Source organism: Podarcis filfolensis (genome assembly GCF_964270895.1).
Source record: "Podarcis filfolensis genome assembly, chromosome: 4".
NCBI lineage: Eukaryota > Metazoa > Chordata > Lepidosauria > Squamata > Lacertidae > Podarcis > Podarcis filfolensis.
In genome coordinates, this window is record NC_139607.1 from 77,985,422 (window position 1) to 78,007,948 (window position 22,527).

General features: G+C 41.5%; 2 protein-coding genes across 5 annotated transcripts in view; one reads left to right on the plus strand and one right to left on the minus strand.

Moving 5' to 3' along the window:
* USPL1 (ubiquitin specific peptidase like 1) overlaps positions 1–22,527 on the minus strand; it is a 362,686-nt gene that overhangs the window by 85,301 nt on the left and 254,858 nt on the right. The gene's annotated exons all lie outside the window — the stretch shown is intronic.
* Positions 1–22,527, plus strand: part of KATNAL1 (katanin catalytic subunit A1 like 1) — a 34,387-nt gene that overhangs the window by 4,359 nt on the left and 7,501 nt on the right. For all 4 annotated transcript variants that reach the window (XR_014546999.1, XM_083609196.1, XM_083609195.1 and 1 more), the window contains 8 exons: positions 1,376–1,551; positions 4,556–4,716; positions 5,531–5,696; positions 10,232–10,359; positions 11,972–12,077; positions 18,664–18,822; positions 20,578–20,704; positions 22,087–22,221. Coding sequence is in view for 3 of the 4 variants with exons in the window: in XM_083609195.1 (XP_083465321.1) it covers positions 1,376–1,551; positions 4,556–4,716; positions 5,531–5,696; positions 10,232–10,359; positions 11,972–12,077; positions 18,664–18,822; positions 20,578–20,704; positions 22,087–22,221 (1,158 nt within the window). In the remaining variant the exon portion in view is untranslated. The remainder of the gene's footprint in view (positions 1–1,375; positions 1,552–4,555; positions 4,717–5,530; positions 5,697–10,231; positions 10,360–11,971; positions 12,078–18,663; positions 18,823–20,577; positions 20,705–22,086; positions 22,222–22,527) is intronic.

Sequence of the window (22,527 nt, forward strand, 5' to 3'; positions counted from 1 at the left end):
AACTGTAAAAAAAGAAAGAAAAGAAAGAAAAAAGCAGATAATTGTGTTCATCCAAGAGTATTCATAGAAGGACAAATTCTACCCACCTCACTAAAGGATGAACACTGAAAAAGCCAAAAAGCAACAACTCACTACTCTCCCAATTAACGAGGTCTGGGTAAATGGATGTTTAAGCCTTGCACCTAGCAGAAACACTGATGGCACTGGGCATAAGTCCCTTGGGAGAGTTTGCTGTAAACAGGGAGATACCACTGAGAAGGCTTGCTTACATATTGTGGATCTCTGCATGTTTGAGAAAGCATGTTGAGAAGAGCCTCTAATGGCTACCACAAGGCCTAGATAGGTTCAGATGAGGAGCGGTATTGGAGTCCTGAGCCATATAGAGCTTTTAAAGGTCAAAACAGGACTTTGAACTGAGCTTAAGAACTGATCAATGGCCACTGCAGTTGTGCAAGAATTGGACTCCTGACCTCCGCAATCTTACTACTGAAGTCTGTTCTAGCTGAAGTTTCTGAGCCATCTTCAAAGGCAGACCCATCCATGTATACAGTGGTAGCTTGGTTTACGAACTTAATCTGTTCCGGAAGTCCATTCTTAAATCAAAGCTCTTCTTAAACTGAAGCATGCTTTCCCTAATGAGGCCTCCCGCCACCGGTGCCCTTCCACCATTTGTGTTCCATTCTTAGACCAAGGTAAAGTTCTCAAACCGGGACACTATTTCCGGTTTTGCAGAGTTTGTAAACTGAATTGTTCTTAAACCGGACTGTTCTTAAACCGAGGTACCACTGTAATGTGTTTCTGTAATCTAACATTGAAGCGACCACAGTGAGAAGTTCAGTTATCTCTGTCTATACAGTGGTACCTCTGTATGGGAACGGGATCTGTTCCGGAGCCCTGTTCACATCCTGAAACGAACGCAATGTGCGCATGCGCGGGTCGCTGATCGCCGCTTCCACGCATGTGCGTGACGTCATTTTGAGTGTCTACGCGAGTGGCGAAACCCGGAAGTAATGTGCTCCGTTACTTCCGGGTCGCCGCAGAGCGCAACCCAAAAATGCTTAACCTGAAGCTACTTCAACCTGAGGTGTGATTGTATAGGGTCATAGGTGTTGGAAGACACACTATGCTACAAAGGTTGTATGTGCCTTGATCAACAGTACATAATGGATTCACAAATACCCCCAAGCTATGCACCAGTTCCTTCAGGGGGAGTTTAGCAGTATTCAGAGCAGACTGAGCCCCACTCATCTGGTCTAACAACACCTCCGTTTTTTTGGTCTCATCCAGTCCATTAGAATAACCTCAGGTTACTACTTAATGATTTGTTAGACCGCATGCAATTATTTTCTTTTTATGTTTCCATGCTGCGTTATAGGTTTCTCGAAGAAAATGAATTTGGCCGAGATCTGTGATAATGCTAAAAAAGGAAGGGAATATGCACTTCTCGGAAACTATGACTCCTCCATGGTTTATTACCAGGGTGTCATCCAGCAAATTCAAAGACACTGTCAATCCATCAGAGACCCAGCACTGAAGGGCAAATGGCAGCAGGTATGAAAAAACAATACTTGCATGACTAGATATTTTATTTATTGGGAAATATATATGCTGCTGGTGGTGGCTCATGTGATGGCCAGAAATAGAACAAAAAGATTGAAAACATTAAAATAAACAATACAAAACTTCATAACATCAACAAATTAGGCAGGCTGCAACATCTATGGAATGCCCTTAGCTATCAGTCACATTAAAGCCCCACCACCACCACCAAATAATTTTACTCTTTTCCTAAAATCCATTAGTTGATCTGGCTAGGTTAGCCACACCTAGTAAGTGAACCACAAGAAAATGGGAATATCTTTCAGCAATTTTTAAACATATTGATGGTCATGTATGAATTCTGCTAAATTGAAGTTCATAAACATTTAGTTGACATTTGCAGATTTGGTTTTTTTTCTTAAACAATGGTTTTTTTACATCTAATGGAATCTGTTTTCTTTTTATTAATAATATTTTATTCATTCTCTTCTCTTTCTGAATGCATATTCATCATTGTACAGTGGTACCTCGGGTTACATATGCTTCAGGTTACATACGCTTCAGGTTACACACTCCGCTAATCCAGAAATAGTGCTTCAGGTTAAGAACTTTGCTTCAGGATAAGAACAGAAATCGGGCTCCGGTGGTGCAGCGGCAGCAGGAGGCCCCATTAGCTAAAGTGGTGCTTCAGGTTAAGAACAGTTTCAGGTTAAGAACAGACCTCCGGAATGAATTAAGTCCTTAACCCGAGGTACCACTGTATTCCAAAGAAACACCCCTGTTAACAAGCATGGTTAACTCTTTCTACTTCCTCTGCTGCCCCCGCTTTCCCTTTCCCATCCTTCTCCCCATAACCCTTTTTCCTGTGTCTTGCTTTGATCCCTCCTTAGTAAAGGAGTAGGTGCTATAGTAGGTGCTATTTTGCAAGTTCTTCTTCTTTCCTGTATCACCTAATGTGCAGGAAGCTTAGACGGATAAGCCTGATTTGCTAAAAGCATTAACTTAGTCTGGACATTGTACAGTGCCATCAAAAATTTTGTGGCATATGTTTTGCGTTGATGTCAGAGATGTTTAATTTTCTACAATTACTTTTTGGTTGGTGTCAGTTCCAGGTAATACAAATTAAGAACAAAGCAAATAAGAGTCATAGAACTTGGTGAGACTATATATGAGGAAAATTTAGAGTTGGGCTACAAGTCACATCTTCAACCACAATTCTGTTACAAAATTTTGCTTTCTGGGGAGGGGGGTGAATTGCACCCTTGTGTATGATGTGCTAAACTAGAACAAGGATAATTTCATTGTTACTGTGTCTTTTTATTTAAACTGGCATTTTACATGAATCCTCTTTTCATATAATAAAAAAAAAAACCTTAGCAGGATTTCATCTCACTATTTCAAAATAGATTTTTGTTTTGACTCATTTAGCCTTCATATTTGTTGGGTCCATTATGGCAGTTGCTCATTGCCTTGTCATTAATAAGAGCATCAATTTCTCCTGACATATTATCATGACTCTGTGACTGTGCAATGTACAATTGGCCCTTTTAATTTAGGGGTGCATTCACAAATGCCATCTTGCTGTACATGCAAGCAGTCCTAATCATCCGTATACATATACAAATGTAACTTGTAAGGCATGCAATCATGGATACAGTCAGCAGCAATGTCCATGATTGCATCAGCACTTTCCAGGGGCACTGATGATGGGCATTGCTGCCTGCTGGGTCCGTGAATGCCTACTTTTCATGTTACTTTGCCCTACAAATGTGTAGTCATTAAAGTATCTGTTGTTAAGTGTCCTTGATAAAATCAGAGCTTGAAAAATAATATCTCTCTGATTCAGCAGGTTAATTCTCCCTGCCAAAACTAGAAAGTCCAGTGATTTCAGTGGGTCTATACTGAATGTCACTTCCTTAATTATTTGCCCAATGCCATTACACCTATTTAAAGATTTTTGTGGTGTGACACATTGAAGTCTTTCTTATTTGTTAAACTCATGGAATCATACTGTTGGCTTTCTGTGTGAGATGCTTTGATTTTGTTTGAGGTGTGTGTGGAATTGATTGTTTCAAAGGCCACACATCCTTTGATCGCAACAGGAGCGGAAATAGGCCATATGTTTGCTGCTGATAGATATAAGAGCAAGTTCATTGGAGGTTTCCGGTGCACTGTCTGTTCCATCTGTACTGGATCAGTTTTGATTACTGTGTCCTGAGGTTGTAGACAAGCTGCTTGAAGATGTGTGTCCGACCACCTGTCCCCTTAATACTTTTCCATCTTGGCTTCTTAAAGCTAGTGTTAGGCTATTGATTGGGTGGCTCCAGGAAATGATTAGTGGTTCACTGGAGAAATACCCAGCGACTCATATCCTCTTTTCAGGCAAGGTGCTCCAGAGGGCGGCAGCGGTCCAGCTTCAGGCATGCTTGGATTGAGACTGAATATCTGGATCCATTTCAGTCTGGCTTTAGGCCTGGTCATGGCACTGAAAGAGCCTTGGTTGCCCTGACATTTGTCAGGAAAGAGATGGGGGGAGTGTTCATTCTTTTTAACCTCTTGGTGGCTTTCCAAAACCATTGACCATGCATGCTATCTTTCTCGAGCAGCTCAGGGAGGTGGGGTTGGGGGCACTCTATAGTTCAACGGTTCTGTTCCTACCTTTAGGGCTATTTCCAGAAAGTAGTTTTGGGAGGCTACTGGGAAGGCATGGGAGGCTTCCTGTGGTGTTCCCCATGCTATTTGAAATCTATATGAAACAACTGGGAGCTGCTATCAGGAGTTTTGCTGATGAAGGGCAGGTAATAAATTTAATGGTGATAACATAAACACATTTAAAAAATAATAAATGATACGATCTCATACAGAAAATTGGGCAAATAGGTGTTGGAGAGAAAGACTCTGCCTACTGCCAGCTGTGCAGTATACATTCCTGCCTTATCCTGATGATGAGCTTAATTCTTTTGTAACTTAACTAGGAATGCTTTAGTCAGTGTAATAAACTCTGCTTATTTTCAAGGTTCGGCAAGAACTATTGGAAGAATATGAACAAGTAAAGAGCATTGTCAACACTTTAGAGAGTTTTAAAATAGACAAACCTACAGATATTCCTATATCTTATCAAGATGAAAATTTTAGGGATCCAACTGTTTGGCCACCTCCTGTTCCAGCTGAGCACAGGTAACTGGGTTTAAAATAAGTTTGCAGTTTTTATTGGTGGATTAATTACTTGTACTTAATATTTGAGAGTGTATGTAATATAGTGACTAAGAAATTAGGTTTATTTCAAACCTTGTATTACTTCTTTCCCTGTTCTGGCTTCTTTAGACTGTTTTCTGGTAAGGGCTTCAACTTTACTTGTTGCTGGATCAGTTCAGAAAACACAGCAAACAGCAGTGGTCTGTGTGAACCATTGTTCATAACCCTAAGTATGGTTTGAGCATATAAAGATAGAGAAAAACTATGATTTACAGTGAGTCTTGCTTTGGGTAGGGATTGGCTGTTCTTCAGAGTTCCCACTTGGGAACTCCATAGTGTAGCCAGTCCTACTGTGGCATGTTGTCAGTGCTGATCAGCTAATTGGGGCTGACAGCAAGGCTTGCTTGCCAAGTAACAATTGGGAATGTACTTTAAGGCTCACAGTTTTTCCTTTGCAGCCATACCTCTACTTGTCCCATACCTGACAACAAAATTGGGACCCGTGTTGAGTCTAATTTGGCTTCTGGGGCAGAGGTTCCCCCTCTCTACTTTACAGAAATACAACCATTAGGATTTTCATAGCCGTAGAAGGGATGACAAGGTAGTATGGGGTTACAGTGTACTTTAATTCCACTCTCTGCCCCAAAGCATGGCCACCCACCCACCGGCTTCTCACAGATCAACTTTCATGATCTGAACATCAGGTTTTCCCCACTGAATTGGGTAGCAAGACACAGTAGTAAAGCGTTTTGTTTCTCTCCAATGCTAGCTGCATCATGTTTCCTTTGCTTGACAGAGCCCCACCTCAAATAAAACGACCCAATCGAGAAGTGAAACCTCTGAGGAGAGAATCGCCAGGATTGCAGCGTGGACCTGTGGGCAGAGCTCAACCAATCTCAAAAAATGAAAAACCTGCCAGCAGCCGAGAAAGGGAATCTAGAGCAAAAGGAAAAGATGAAAAGGTAAGAATTTAGGGGGCAGCTGGCAGGTACCTTTCTTTTGTGCAAATAATAATAATAATAATAAAATGTATATTTTCTGTTGGCAAAAAAGCATGAATGTGTAATGAATGCATACTTACAAAAATATAATTTCCCTCCCAATATTTACAGCTGGTTCAGATATTAAGAGAGATAAAGGAACAGACTGTGAGAGTTACCATCTCCTTTGAACAGCTGATACAATATACCATTTTTAAATCAATGAAATATAGAATGTTGAAGAGTTTGGTATTATATTCTTTGCTTCCCAAGCCAAAATATGTCTGAGAGACTGAACTGCCCCCCTCCCCAAAAAGAAGAGGGGAAGATATGAACAGTGAATCTGTTTTGCTGTGTCAACACAAGAGAACTGCATTTTAAAAATTACTCTGAAACTATTAAGTTGTATAATACAAATGTAGTCCATGGGGGGAGCGTATTCTCAGATAGCAGTTCTCTGCATGTCTTATGGTTTTGTCCTTGAGTTCATTATTACCTTGACATAAATAACCAAATTAATCTAATTTTAGGTTGAGCAGTAGATACCGATAAAAGCTACAGCTTTTTAAAACTACTGGGTACAAGCAGAGGATTTTAACACCAACTATTGATAAAATTGGAAGTTTTGCTCTGCACCAACAGTGGCAAATTAAACCTGACAGATTTTTATTTTGGAAAGACTTTAAAGATAAAGTGAAATTGGCTCAAGGAAGGAAAAGCAATAATGATTTTCTTGAATTGTAATGAATGTAAGGTAATTATAAAGAGGCAGGTTTTTTCAGGCTATCTAAATACAGAACAATATTTTTGTATTGGCAAACTGTTTTACTTTGGTACATCCTTTATAGGTTGAGGGAAATGCCTTTTGTTAATATGATTAGGAGATTATATCTCTGCCACAGTCTCAGGTTTGTAAAAATTCTATGGTAGATAGCTTTACTTTGTAAAGTATTGTTCTTTGTGACAATTTGATTTAGCATCTGGAATTTAGATTCACATTTTAGCTTACAGGGTGTGTAAAGGAACGCACACAATGTTCTCTGTACTAAGATTTTAGATAATATCTTTGCAGTCAGCTTGCAGAAGTAGGAAGTGCCTGTCTCTATTTCTGCTTTTATGCCAATGATGGCAGTGTTCTTTATTGTTGTTTTTCCAAAACTTATATAAATAGTAGGAAATGGTTTCCCCACAGATCTAATTCCAGTGTGATGTTATAGAAGGTAGAGGATCAGAGTTGCAGTAGGGCAATATGAGTTTCAATTCATTATCATCCATGGAGTTAATTGCAGGACTTTGGGCTAGCAATGTGTCCCTTAGGATTGCTGTGAGGATAAAATTGGCTAGCCCCAGGAATGTCATTCTGGGCTCATTGAAGGTGGAGAAGTATACAAATGGAATAGAATAAATGGCGTAGTTAATCATACATGATGTGTGCGTGCTTTTGCTTAAATGGAAGTGACCTCTGTATAGGAAGACGGTGTATGAAGCAGCCATTAATAGCAGTGTGACAGATTCTTATGCTGAATGGATCAACAGTGCCAAGGTGAAATTAAAGGTTATGGTTAGAATGGAAAAAGACATGGTAAAATGAAAATGCTTCGTGAAAGTTAAATGCATACCTGTCATTTGCATATATGGAAGATGGCACTTGTCATAAAACCTTTATATTCTACTAGGGGAGAGCTAGGGCAAAGAGGGGAGGAAGATTTCCTTTTTCTTTTTGTCCACCCTCTCCACATGTTCATGCACACCCATTTTCTCTTTCATACACCTACATTCTCTTATAAGCATGCAGATACATATCCTCTTTCTCTCTTAATTTGCATACATGGAAGTATACACACATGCCTTTGTTCTTTCTCAACCCCCCCCCCAATGCATTATTTCCCCATTCATCTTCCTTGCTGCCGCTTTCCCACTCATTCTTCTTCTTCCTCCCTCTGCTCTCCCCGCAGTGTCTCCTATTCCTACTTCTTATCAGTGGCTGCCAGCAAGATTTGCTGGATTTTCTGGATCCAGGGAGGCTCCTTGCCACATCCCGAGTGCTCTTGGACAGGATAACTAGATAGGACAGAGAGACCCTTTGCCTGCCGTGTTACTCAAACTCGGGTCCCCAGCTGTTGTTTGACTACAACTACTATCATCCCTCACCACCGGTCCTGCTAGCTAGGGATGATGGGAGTTATAGTCCAACAGCAGCTGGGGACCCAAGTTTGGGAAACACTGGTAGATGCCTTGGGGCAAAGGGATCCTGCAGCTGAGAGCTCTTAGAGTTAACCCATCAGTGTTCACTTTGCGTAAGATAAGAAAAGCCTTCTCCCTTTGGGTGTAGGTCTAGCTTAGGCATCCCCAAACTCGGCCCTCAAGATGTTTTTTTGGGACTACAATTCCCATCATCCCTGACCACTGGTCCTGTTAGCTAGGGATGATGGGAGTTGTAGTCCCAAATCGTTTGGGGGGTGCCTGGTCTAGCTGTAGTCAGGGCGTGGGTCTTGATTTTTAAAGCAACAGGAATGTGTTTTCCAGTAGCCCATCCCCAATATGATTTTTGTCCTCAGCCAAACTGTTTATTTCTCAGTCTAGTTGTTTCAGACAGTTTGAAGTCATGTTGTTCCCTCCCTCTTTCCACTGGGAAGTGTGGTCCCTAAGCTGAGGGTGGGGACAGAATGAGCAGCACTTTTCTTCTACTTCCCAGTAAGCATCTGGCTGGTTCTAGTTGTCAGAAGGCCTTTGAGTGTGCCTTTCCTAGTCAGAGCAATTTATCTGACATCACATTGATGTCATGTAGGAGTTGTTTGCAGAATGTCTAGAGGCGGGGCGTAATATCACCGCAACGTGTAATGCACCAGGATTATATATCGCCCTCCAAGCACTGCTTGTAACCAGCAGAAAATGATGAATTCTGGGAGTTCTTGTGAGATGCATTACAGAACTTGTACATGGGTTAAACTTCCACTGATATGCAGCTATTGGTGGGAATAGTAATCCCAAAGCAGTGGCATTGTTCAAAGGACCCTTTATTGTACAAAGCAGTTCTGCTTACCTCTCAGCCGGGGATTTTTAATGCAAAGAATCTGGTCACTAGGTGGCAGAAAGGAAATAGTTTATACTCTATATTGCAAAATGGAGCACAAAATGTGAAGATGCATAGCCTGGGCAGCTGCATGAAGAAGTACTGTTGTGGGTTACAGTACTATATTGTTTCCTGCCTGCTGAGCTGCTGTAGGGCGCAGATGATCGGTGGGCTTTGTGTGAAGAAGCCAGCACCCAGAGGACAAAGCTGTTGGCAGCCTTGCACAAGTTTAACAGTCTTCTTTCCTTTCCTTCTGAGATTCTGCACCCTTTGGCTACAATCTTCTGATTTAAATGAAATTTTCAATGTTGCTTTTCTGTGCAAAAGGAAAGGTTGGTCAGAGATTTATGAATAGCTCTGCTTACTCTTTTTAAAAAAGTGGGCTTGGGAAGGAACCAGACAGGAGTATTCTGCTTCCAAAGGGACTTGGGAAGAAATTGCTACAGAGGGAACCCCATAAATTACCACTTCCGTACCCTCCTATTCCTCTGCCATCTTGCTTACCTGTGCCGCTCAATTCCCCAGCTGCATCTGTTCTCTTTCTCATTATCCCAAGCAGCTAATGACACTTTCTGATTTGATTTGAAGTATGTAGAGAACAAATTGTTTCTTAATTCTGTCTAGCTTGGCTAAAAACAACCAACCTGCAGATGTTTTTCTGCATTGCTGGGTACTGTAAACTTGCAAGGCAGCTAAAAGGTTCTTTCTGAACTATTTGTAGTGCAGTATGGAGCTGCTGCTGTCTCATAAACTTCATAAACCTAAAGTATTTATAGGAACACTGAACTGTGTTGATTTAAAAACAAAATGAAGAGATCATTGGCATGTAGGGATTAGGATGAAATTTGATTCAGTTCATATTTAAAGGTGGATTTATCTGATTTGCACATTTGACAATCAAAATACAAAAACCGAAGCATAGCTACCGTAGGTGGAGCTGAGCTCTGAATCTCATTCCTCCCTGAAAACAGCACCCTCAAAATCCTCTCCAACTTGCAGCACCGCTGCCAGTTTTAGGACTTCCCTGGAAATCCTAAGTTGTTTTCAATAACCTTTAATTTGCCCCTTTTAATTAAATGCAACCATTCCCTATTTTCAGAGTTCATAATTCCCTTTGAAACAAAACAGTGGGAGTAGGGGACATAGTGCTATCAATTCTTAGTTAGTTATCCCAATTCCCCCCACAATGTATATTGATCTGATGTACCTGCTTTTACCCGCCCCCTTGGCATTTTCTTGAAATGTGCTTGTGCTCCACCTCCGTGTGTGTGTGTGTGTGTGTGTGTGTTGGGGGGGGCTTTTTTTAGTCTGTTGCTTTCATGTCTTGTTGAGGTATGATGATGAAGGGAGTATGGCACAGAGAACAGCTCAAAAGAAGAAAAAGAAACGTAGCTGTAGAATTCTTTTAACTCTCAGTTGATTAGCTTTCGACATCTTGATCTAGGGAAAGAAGATCCCCCAGGACGGTGCCGGTGATGGTGAAATTCAGAAGTTTGATGGAGCAGGATATGACAAAGATCTGGTTGAAGCTCTCGAAAGAGACATCGTGTCAAGGAATCTAAGTATTCATTGGTACAGTGCTTACTTTGTAAAGCGAGAAATGCTAGAATTCTTATCTGCCCAAGAAACCAGATACCTTCATCCTGAGGTGGTGGTTACTGCATAGTAAGTAAAACGCAAGGGAAAAACAGGAAAAGTGGCTTGTGGCCCCTTAAAAACCAGCACAAGCTGTGGTGGACTAGAGCTTAGTTGCAAAAACAGAATGCACAGCTACCTTTCTGCAACTTGTATTGTGAGTGCATTTTCTTCCTACACTACAGCCATTCTCTACACATTGAGTGCTCTGGATATATTCAAAGGCATGTTCCTGCCCCAAAAGTACAAGGTAAAAACTGATTTCATAGTTATGATCCCCAATATTCAGAGTTAAGTTCCAGTGAGCCAAGGCTCAAACTAAGCTCAAATTGGCATCAAGTCTGGTTCACGTGACATGGTAATCCAAGCTTTGTCTGGCTGTTGCAAAGCAGCTCACAGTGATTTTCGCCTCCTTGGTCTTTTTTTGCTTCCATTTGGCTTGTGGTTAGTGAGAAGAGAGCTTACCCCATGAACCTAGGCTTAGCTCAGCATAGTGTGTGGATGCAAGAGTAAAGAAGATGAGGGACTGCAAAGACAATTTCTGAAGCCTCCCTTTTCCCACCTATGGTCATATAACCCACCTATGGTCATATAACCAGTAATGGACAGGGCATGTAATCCACCTAGAAACAGAGGATCCAAAGTTCTCAGCTAACTTTAACTGAGGTCCTGCATGATGCTGTCTTACCCAGCCCAAATAGTGTGGGCCTTACAGTTTCTTTTAGGATCCTACCTCCTGAAAGGTGTTCAGTGATGTTCCTTGCTGTTAGGGCTCTCTGAACTTGTTCAACTTCACACCCTATCCCTCCCCCCCCCCAGAAAAAGAGCAGTACTAGCCTAATCCTCTCCAACCTGCAGGGCTGTTGGCAGCCTCCCCTTTTTGCTTGGTCCAGGCTACCATTTCAGCTTGAGATTGAACTAAAGGAGAGTGTTGGAAGTCTAAAATATTTGGGGCATCTGGTACAGTTGTCTCAATCACTCAGTGGATCTCGTATATTTCATAGTCTCATAGAGGGCTAGCTCCGTGTGGATTTAGACAGTGGATATTTCTCCTATGTTGGGACTGCCTGGTCCACTATTGTAAGCAGACATGTAACTAGCCTCTTTAGGCTTCACAGCCTGACCTCCCACCTGGTTCATTTGTGTTTCTGTTTTATCAAGAGAGCTTCTTTTGCTAATGGTGTACTGTTCAGACCATAAAGCAAGATTTTCATTCTTAGTACCATGAGCAAAAGCTTCATTACAGGCACTCATTAAAATGCCCTTGAGCATTTTCTCACATTTAAAAATGTTTCCTTGGTGATCATGCTTTCAGGGAGCCTTTATTATTACTCTTCTTATTATTCAACATCTTGTGGCAGGGTTAGTTGAAAGTCATTCTCCCCCACCCATGTCTTTCATGTAGAAAGCCATTTTCAGGAGGCTGGCTTTTACTTGCATCCTGCTTAAGAAAACGCTGTTACTTATTTTAAAATAAATGAAAGATGTTACTTTTTTGAAGCAGAATATATTGTGCATGAATCTTCTAATCTCGGTTGATCTTTCACAGGGATGATATAGCAGACTTGGAAGAAGCCAAAAAATTATTAAGGGAAGCAGTTGTTCTTCCAATGTGGATGCCGGATTTTTTCAAGGGGATCAGGCGACCTTGGAAGGTGAGAACCATCAAACTATTTTATTCATGTCTGTGCAGTTGTAAGTACAAAAGATGTGTATATTCATAATACTGCATTGTGTATTTAGACGTTTCCTCCTATAATTGGCTGCCCCAAATTGCAGGGCTGCATGTTAAATTTGATCATTTGTATTGGTTTACAAACAGTTAATCTGGTTATTGGGTGTGTTTTGAGATGATGCTGCTGTCACTGGCAGATGACCTCATTTTATTTGGGAGTCACAACTGTGGACACAGTTGAAACTTTGGGGATATTTGAGGCTTAGTTCTTTTTATGTGAATCAGGTTCAGTCACTCCATTCTTTTAGATGATGGGTCAAGATGCATCTGTCCCTGCCAAGCTTTTGGAGAAGGGTGGGATGTTTTCGATGGATTTGTTTGTTTATTTAACTTTTTGGTCACTTGTTACCCGAAGGTCTCAAAGAGAATTACAATAAAGAAAAAATACATACAAATACATAGTAACAAAGGGAAAAGGAGAGACTTTGAGACATATTCCCCCATTGTACCATTTTATGTGTTGCTTTTTATGTTGTTATCATTTTAATTAGGGTTGTACTTGTTTAATTTCTGTGTGCTACCCTGTGACCATAAGGCAAGGGTGGTATATAAATATTCCTGGATTTCTGCTGATCTCATTTTCAATTTGGATATTAAGATGTAGCTTATTCTTTTGATCAACAATCACACATTAGAAACCAATGTGGAAATTGCAGCCTGTAGATCCTGATAGACCTTTCTTCTGCTATGTATATCATGATCAAAGGACCTAACAGGTGTTTGGAAACTGAAAAGTGCAGAATGTTTGCTAAGCAATAAATACAGACACTGGGAAAAATATGGAATGATGCGCGCGCTCTCTCTCTCTCCATACATACACACACACATACATGCATAATTTTGTTTCTATGCCACCTTTCCTCAGTTCAAACCATGCTCAAGGCTTACAACATGAAAAAATACATAACTGAAACATAACAAAAGTAGTCAATTAATGAAGCATTTAAAATACACAACCAAGCGGAACAATTTCCATGTATCTCATAAGATCCAAAACAAATATACAAAAAACCACAGCATCAATGACCTCCTCATCCCCTGGAACAACACCCCAACCCAACTGTCTGTTCAGCAGCCTCAGCTTTTGTAGCTTCAGTCAGTCAGGGCCCTGCTCTCCCAGGCCAGGTGGGGAAAGGCCTGCAAGACAGGGAGCAGTTCTTCCAAGACAGGTAGTATGGTCTTTTCTCTCCTCCATCCCCTCTTGACCTTTGTTTGCATTATGGGGTGAGGAGAGGGTGATTTTCATTGTTATTGGCCGAAAAAAGCAGCATTTGGTGTCAGTCATTCTGAGTAATAACTCGGATAGCGACCAGCCAGCTCTTGTGTGCTCAGGCTCTCTCGAGAACAATTCTCAGGACAGCTGTTTTTATTTCCAGAGTAGGCCCTCTGTATGAAACAGACAGCTCCCCTCCTAGCTGAGCACAGGCATGGGTAGATATATTTGTGTGGACATCAGAGAGATTCCGGTTTTGCTTCCTTTGAACTGTACTTTGAGCTAAGAAGGGCAGGCGCCAGTTGTGCTTCCCACTGTTCAACTAGCGATGGTTACAACAGCAAGGCAGACCCCGCTGTGCTCCCATCAAAACACCCACCCCTTGCAGCGCACTTGAGCATATGTGGAAAATTCCTAGATTTGACTGAGCCAGAACGAAAAGATAAGTTTTGTGTAAAGGATTTTAACTAGCCATTCATTGCTGGAATCTAATTCTCATAAAGAAACATAGCAAGGCGTTTCATAAATTCACTTTGTGCAACTGCTGAGCTTTGAAAAATAGGCCAACTGTGTGGAATGGAATACAGTGCAGATTAGCATCTGGGTTCCTATAAAGCAGAGATTGGGAATCCATGGCTCCCCAGATGAAGATAGATTCCCATCAGCCAACAGCAGGTATGGCCAGAAATGATTGGAGTTGTAGCGCGGCGACATCAGGGTGGGGCAGAGTTTCTCCTGCTATATAGGTATGAGTTTAAAGAGTCAAAACATGATTGGATCTCATAGCACTTTCACTTTAATTTATCTAGGGTTGTTTATGACTTTATGACTACTACAACCACCATGGAAATACCCTAAATGGTCTCTTATTTATTTATTAAATAAGAAGAGGGGGAGGAAGTGCTCCATTGTGCAAGCAGAAATTCTTGCACTTGTGAAAGCACTTCATCAGATACTGCCCCATTTTTGTTCTTCTGTACTTTCTGGTGGGTTTTTTTAATCTATCTGTGTTTGTTTTCTTTTTCGCCTTTGTTGCTAAAGAGAGTATTTAATTTTTTTCAAAAACGAAATATATTTTTGTGTGTGTGGATCAGAGCCCATTTTATTGCTATGGCCAAGTATTTAACGATATTACAAAATACTATTTTATCTTCTGCAGCTTTTACCTTTGATTTCAGGAGAATGTCTGCAGCCACAGAAATGCCATTTAAATACCAGCTGTATAGAAATAATATGAACACTTGTGATTTAATTACCCATAAACGTACGTTGGAGCCTACATTAGGAGAGTCCTTAAATGGCTATAGAGGTAGTGAGAGTTAATAGAAAATCTAGACACAGTGAGTCCATTATGCCCAAAGAATCGGGGAGGGGAAAACAATTTTGAATAATTGCATTTTCGGTTGATTTGTTTTTATAAGTCTTCTCCATGCCATTCTTTCAAAGTAATCTCCACCCCACTCTGAGGAGCAGGCAATTTTTAATTTGCAGAGTGGATAGCTTTTAACTGGTTATTTTATTGTGGTGGTGTTTTATGTAAGATATTAATTGCATAAAGTCTATTGTGATGTGCAACTCTAATTTCGGCTAATTTTACTACCCTGAAAAAAAGAAATTCTTGTTAGAATTTAATCTGATCTTATGTTTGCAGGGGAATGAAATATGTGCAGTAACAGCAGAGTGTCTGATGAGAGAGCATGGTGGCAACTGCTCTCCTTAAATTATTGCTGTGAATTTCTGGTGGTGAAAATGCTCTGCAGTAAGACCCCAGCCTTTCCCAGTGATGGCCAAGTTCTAGCTCCTGAGCTCTTCGGAGCAGCGGCCTAGTGTGGGTTGTCAGCACCCGGGGCAAGGCAAGTAATTTGCGGCCCCAAACCCGGGGCAAGGCAAGTAATTTGCGCCCCCTAACCCCTAACCTGCCGCCGCTGCCAGCTTCTTCTTGCTGCTGCCTGGGCTGGTCTGGTGTGGTTCTCTCCCGCACTCAGCGCTGCGCTGGGCGGCCGCTGCACTGTCCTTCCCCCAGATAGTCCCTCACTCTCTCTCCGCACCGCACGCCTGGCACCCAACCCCTCCACAGTGGGTGGTGACCTGGCGGCTCGGATCGGATTCGCACAGCCAGCACTGCAGTGAGAGAGAGTGAGTGAGCCAGGTAGGGGCAGAGAGCTGCGAGTGCGAGCGCGCCCCCCCAGATGTTGCGCCCGGTGCGGCCGGCCCCCCCTGCACCCCCCACGCTACGCCACTGCTTCGGAGGCTCTTTAAAAGATCTGAACATTGTCAACAGTTCAACAATGTAAATGGGAGAAAAGGGGGGCGGGGACCCGCATGTGAACAAGGTTGACATTCTTCCCACCTTTCTAATCCCCGTCTTCCCAGCAGATGAAGGATTAGTTTGGTAGGACAGGATAGTGAAACCTTGAGAATCAAAGGGCAGGGTTAGGTAGGGGCAAATTTTTAGCTTCAGGCTAACTTGGGTAGGGTGAAGAAGAAGTGAAGTGGGGTTAGGGTTTTAGAAAGAAAGGACATGGTGGCAGTTGAGACTATTATCCAGTACCTCTTCGAGATATATATTTTTAAAATAGAGCTCTGGGTCCTCATCATCCAAAGGTGAACAAGCTTTAATATCTGTCTTCTTTCAGAGTACTTTTAAGTTGATATTTCTACTGTTAGATAAGCTCTGTCCCTAAAGACAGAGTTTGTGAAACACAGACGCTTACTAGTTTATCAGAATGGCTTATATTCCCCCTGCTCCTGTCTGTCAGTTGAAACACTTTGTATATTCCTTTTTACTTTGTACTATGCTGATATACAGTGGTACCTCGGGTTACAGACTCCGCTAACTCAGAAATAGTATCTTTGGTTAAGAACTTTACCTCAGGAAATTGAAAGAAAGAACAGAAATTGCATGGTGGCAGTGCAGCAGCAGCGGGAGGCCCCATTGGCTAAAGTGGTACCTCAGGTTAAGAACAGTTTCATGTTAAGAACAGACCTCCAGAATGAATTGAGTTCTTAACGTGAGGTACCACTGTATTCCTTTCAACTTTCATTGCACACTAAGAGGTGACTTGTATTTTCTTTAGGTGTGCAGTATCTTCCTGCAGAAGTGCTTGAAAATATTGGATGGTTTGAACGATGGTTCCAGGCTTCATAAACCATAATGTGATCCTGACTTACTTTCCTGGTTTATTAACCAACATTAAGCCAGACTTCCTGGTTCAAGTGCAATGGGGAACTCTGGCTTAATACAAGCCAGAAGCTGGTGCATGATGGGATTGAGGGGAGGAGTGTTTGGCCCTGATGCTTATTTCTGGCTTCATAAACCGTGGAATGATTGTCCAAAGCAGGCCACTACATGGGCAATTGCATCTGCATAGGATTTATAGAAGAAACATTGTTTTGCCCCGAACACTCAGCAGAAGCTAAATTGTGTCCATGCTGATAGGTGCTTGTGAGCTTTGCTGGTCAGGACGCAGGAGAGACAGCATGCAGGATATTCAGGAAGCCAGTTCATATTGCATGCGTGCTTGATGAAGCCCTAATTTTTAAAGCAGGGAGGGCCTTTGTATTGCAGAAAGGTCACCTGATTAATTAATTAATTAAATTTGTTAGTTGCTTTATCTTACCAGGGCAACCCAAAGCAACATAAAACCAACCAAACAGACTGAGAAAAAACCTCACAGAGATACTTTAAAACCAAAGAGAAAAAGAAATACATTAAAAACACCCTGCCCACTTCTGAAAGGCCACAGATAATTAAATGCCAAAAGCTGGTTATAGAGGAAAGATTTTGCCTGGCACCCCCCCCCTCTCTCTCTCTCTCTCTATATATATATATATATAAAATATGAAGATGCCAGGCGAGCCTCTCTGGCAGGGGTCAGCAACCTTTTTCAGCAGTGGGCCGGTCCACCGTCCCTCAGACCATGTGGTGGGCCAGACTATATTTTGAAGAAGAAGAAGAAGAAGAAAAAAGAACAAATTCCTATGCCCCACAAATAACCCAGAGATGCATTTCAAATGAAAGGACACATTCTTCTCATCTAAAAACACACTGATTCCCGGACCGTCCGCAGGCCAGATTGAGAAGGTGATTGAGCCGCATCTGCCCCACAGGCCTTAGGTTGCCTACACCTGCTCTCTGGGGAGAGCATTCCACAAATGAGGAAGCACAGCAAAAAAGGCCTGTTCTTGTTGCCCTTCAGACCTCTTGCGGAGGAGGCACATGAAGAAGGGCCTCAGATGCTGGTTGCAGGGTTCAGGTTGGTTTGTATGGGGTGAGGTGGTATTGAATCTGAGTTTGTGGCGGGTTGTTCATTGTACACAGTCATGTATTAATTTCAGTGCAAGGTGTTTTCTCCATAAAGTGGCAAACTAAATTTGGTGTGGGGAGCGGAACGTGCTACAGTGGTGTTTATTATCATTATTTATTAAATTTATATACCGCCCTTCATCCAAAGGTCACAGGGTAGTTTACAGAATAAAAACACAAAAGGAAAACACAAAATATATAACAACAAAAACAAACAATCCCTTCTCACAAACACATTTAAAAGGCGATAGATAGTTTAATCAGCCAAAGGACTGATTAGAAAGTTACCACCTCCCACAGATTAGAGCCAAATATATTCTGCTGGTGCCCGGATCTTGGCACTTTTCTGATCTGCGCTGCTGAAAGGGAAAAGCCTCCAGGTAAACTCAACCTGTGGAAGTTGGAAGAGCAGATTGTTCTCATTCCCTCTTCCGCAGTCTCTCACTGGTGCCTACAAACTCTTCCTTTCCTGGGCACTCTGCCAAAAACCAACAGTGCTGGTTCAAAATGTATTGCTCTGGAGAGCCCACTAGGGTGAGCGTTTTGCTGAGAGGCACTTATCTGCTGGGACTCTGATGCTTGGACCACACCTAGCACACTGCTTGCTCATTGTAAACTGATGTACACCATCTTAGTATACCTCCAATTTTTAAAAACAACAACCCATGTCTTATTATTTTATCCTGCGGCAAGACTTCTAGGCTCAATTTAGCTCAATATTTCTACAATAGTAACTACAAAAGGGTTGAACTATAGGAGATACTCTCTAATTTTCCGTTACTTTTCAGGTGTCAAGTAGCAGTCAGCTTTGTGTTAATGAAATCAATTACGGTTTTTATGAATCAACAGCCGCAGATTATCGTAATAGCACAACTGGCTTTGACATTGCTAGGCTGTGTTTAGACAAGTTCATTTAATTTTATTATTCTGTACCGTTGTGCACTTGTACCCGCTTGTGCTTATTCAGTTGCCCTCGTTTAATTTTAGGGAGTGTTGATGGTTGGCCCTCCCGGGACTGGTAAAACCATGCTAGCAAAGGCTGTCGCTACAGAATGTGGAACGACTTTCTTCAACGTTTCTTCCTCCACTCTGACATCGAAGTATCGAGGCGAGTCTGAAAAGTTAGTTCGCTTGTTGTTTGAAATGGTAAGCATTACTGATGCTCAAGTCTCACAGTTTCTTGTTGTATAGTGGGCATCTAAGTCACTCCAACACATTGGAGTTTTATTCAGTTTTATTCAGAGCAAACCCATTGAAATGAATGAACCTAAGTTTGTTGTGCCCATTGATTTCAGTGGGTGTACTCAGAAGTCCTAGAACTATCATTACTAATTGGGGTAAGGCTTCTCAGCCACATTTGCCAACCATGTTATACCAACCAGCAACATTGTGCTACAGAGTGCCTGTAATATCCCCAGCTTTTAGAACTAATGGAATCTTTTTCCAAAATGACTCATTATGTGTGTGTTGTTTACGTAGGTAGTATGAAATCTTTCACAGCTTTCTTTAATGTTTTGCATTTATCAGAGTCAAAGCCTGATATTTCTTTAACTTTCTGCCTTCTGAAGTTTTTTTTTATTTCTTATTCAAAATGTTTTCCTCTTTCTATTTCATCTTTTGCATTTCCCCCTTTCATTTTCTGTAGCACTTGTAATGTGCAGAATGCTTTCTAAACAGCATGTTACTCATCTTTACACAATTCTTGCGAGGTAGACTGCTTTGATACCTGCTTTACAAAAGAGGCTCGTTGATTAACATGCATATGTAAAATATAATGATTCAATCACCACAGCCCCATAACAAAAGGAAATTGTTTTTGTCTTCTGCGCCTTAGAACGTTGTGTCAGAGCTATGTCACACATCTGACTGATTCACGGTTTGCAATATTTTAGAAATGACTCCCAACAGTAACTAGAACTTACATTGCAGACGCACAAACAGGGCCAAATCTTTCAAGTTTTATAAGGTGCCACAATACTTTAATTTTTTCAAGAGATTTGCAATAATAATAATAAAAATAATAATGAAAAGTTGAGTGGGTTTTTTTGTACATGTACCATTTTTATGTCCATTCCTCCCTTCTCTCTCTCTCTCTCTCTCTCTCTCTCTCTCTCTCTCTCTCTCACACACACACACACACACACACACACACAGACGTAACAGTTGGCCAACACCACAGTAGTGATCTCTACATCTGCTCTGCTGAAACTTTCTTACCAACAATGCAGCCCTATGTCTTTTGTGCTGACAATTAAAAAACAAGCAAGTGTCTAAGCACCTGGAATATTAATAAACATTCAATAGCACCTTACCAGCTGAGCCAGTGGCTAGGGAGGGCTCATTTACTCCACTGAAGCCAGAGCCCTCATAATCTATAATAGGGGCATCTACTATGGTGTCCTCCAGATGTTGTGGGACTCCAACTCCCATTCACCCTGTTCAGCATGGCCAGTGGTCCTATAACATTTGGAGGACACCATGTTGGCCACCTGCTGTCTATAGCTACAAAGTGTTAAGAAAACTGCTAACCTAACATTTCCCCCTCTTGTTGATTCCCTCCCCCTCTTGTTTTTGGAGATAAATTGACAAAAACTTTATTTTTCTATATCTGTGTGATTTAGTCAGTTATATTATTTGCCTTTCTGCAATCATGCAAGTGGTTCTAAAAGAATATCCCAAACCAGCTTTGATTTAGCATTAGATACATAGATGCTGTTCCTAAGGCAGATGTTGTAAGGTAAGCTAGACAGCACATCTTTGTCAAAGGGGCATAGTCAACTAAGCTTTGCTCAGAGTAGACTCAATGAAATGAATGAACATCACTTAAGGTGCATCTTGAATATGATGGAATCTCACAAAAACTGAAATGTTGTGTTTAGTAAATGTTTTCTTTGTTTTAAGGCCCGATTTTATGCACCCACAACCATTTTCATTGACGAAATAGACTCCATTTGTAGCCGCAGAGGCACCTCTGATGAACATGAGGCAAGCCGTCGGGTCAAATCTGAGTTGCTTGTTCAGATGGATGGTAATGTTATATATCTGCACTGGAGCTTCCCTTCCCTTTTTATAAATTGTTTGTAGGCTTGTTTTGGAGAACGCGTGCAGCTGGTTAAAAAGCAGCATATTTACCAACATGTCCTGAAATGTTCTTGTTTTATGCTGTCCACCTTTTGCTGGGCATGGTCAAAGAACACATGATGCAGCCACCTTGCTGAAGCTAAGCTGTTCTGGGTCTGCCTGGGGGACCACAAAAGCTGCTTGGAGTTCTGTCATAGATGAAATGTGAAATGTAAATGTAATACAGACAAAGAGCATGGCATAATTACTCAAGTTTTATGCTCATTTTTCTTTACAAAGACCACTTAAAATGCATTTTCCCAATTAAGTGGCAAATTATATATATATAAGTTCTGTTCTTAAGACTGTTCCCAGGGTAATTAATAAAGATGATTAAATATAAGAATAAAAAATAATATATTACAATACACAAGACATGGGAGATTAATCACCATTTTTTGGTTTTGTTTTATAGTAATTAGTAGCCCTGCGTCGCTGCTTTGAAAACTGGTAAAGAGTTGCTGTGGGAAATTAACCCTTCTGCCCACCTCATTTCCTGGCCATCTAAATGCTTACTTACCCTCCTATGCTGTTTGGATGTGTTTTTCTGAGCATCATCAGTTTCCTTCTGTGGACTGGGTTACTTTGTTGTGCTTTGTGGAAGCAAATACTGTGGAACCTCGGTTGTTAAACGTCTCCGTTGACTAACGTTTCGGCTTTCAAATGCCCCAAACCCGGATGTAACTGCTTCAGTTTTTGAACGATTTTCGGAAGCCGAACATGCCACACGGCTTCCATTTTGGGTTTCCCTATTATATTGAGGCTACGGTTTTCGGTTTTCGAATGTTTCAGAAGTCAAATGGGCTTCCAGAACGAATTACGTTCAAAAACTGAGGTTCCACTGAACATGGTTTGGTATTGGGCCTCATACACTGCCTCTGTTCTGTACTCATCACATTGTGCCTAGGCAAGTTCCCCCCCCCAGTCACCTGTGTTATGGTGCTGCCCACAATAGGTTCTTAGATTTCTCTGTGCACCCCTGGGCTCCAAAAAGTTTGGGGCCTTAACCTCTTCATTTCATGGTTTTAGGCTGGTGTTCTTTAGTTGAGGAGGATTTAGTGGCTCCCCTGTGTAATGTATTCTGAGCTGGAATCTCTGCTTAACTTTTGTTGCACTAGTTTTATAGGATCTCTGTGTTATATAAACTAGCTTTATTGGAACTGTGATTTTAATTGTTTGGTTGTTTTGTTTCTTTGAAGTATAGGATAAGCTCAGCTCTTGGATGTCTGAAAAATCTAATAAATAATACAAATGGTACCCTGTTGTCTGCTATGTCTTTTGTTGATGTAGGAGTAGGCGGGGCTCTGGAAAACGACGACCCTTCGAGAATGGTGCTGGTGCTGGCTGCTACAAATTTTCCCTGGGACATTGACGAAGCTTTGAGAAGGAGGCTGGAGAAAAGGATCTATATACCATTGCCAACAGGTGGGAAGGCCGTAATATTTTCTGTCCAGATTCACTTTTCTTACATTTTGTTATTTGAAGAATTCATTTGACACTTCGGTTGCAAACATTTGGTTGCATTTTCAGCAGCTGATAACTTGCCAGTGCTCTCTCCCTCACTCCCTTTCCCCTTAAGGGTTGAGACTGGAGAATGAAAGTATTGCAGTATTCCATTGCAGACCCGGTGAGAGAGATGCTAATGAGCTTGGACTTATTTTGAATGTTTAACAGTCCTTGATTGAGCATCAAAGGCCGCCTTCAGACATCTTTTGAAGAAATATTGCCAGT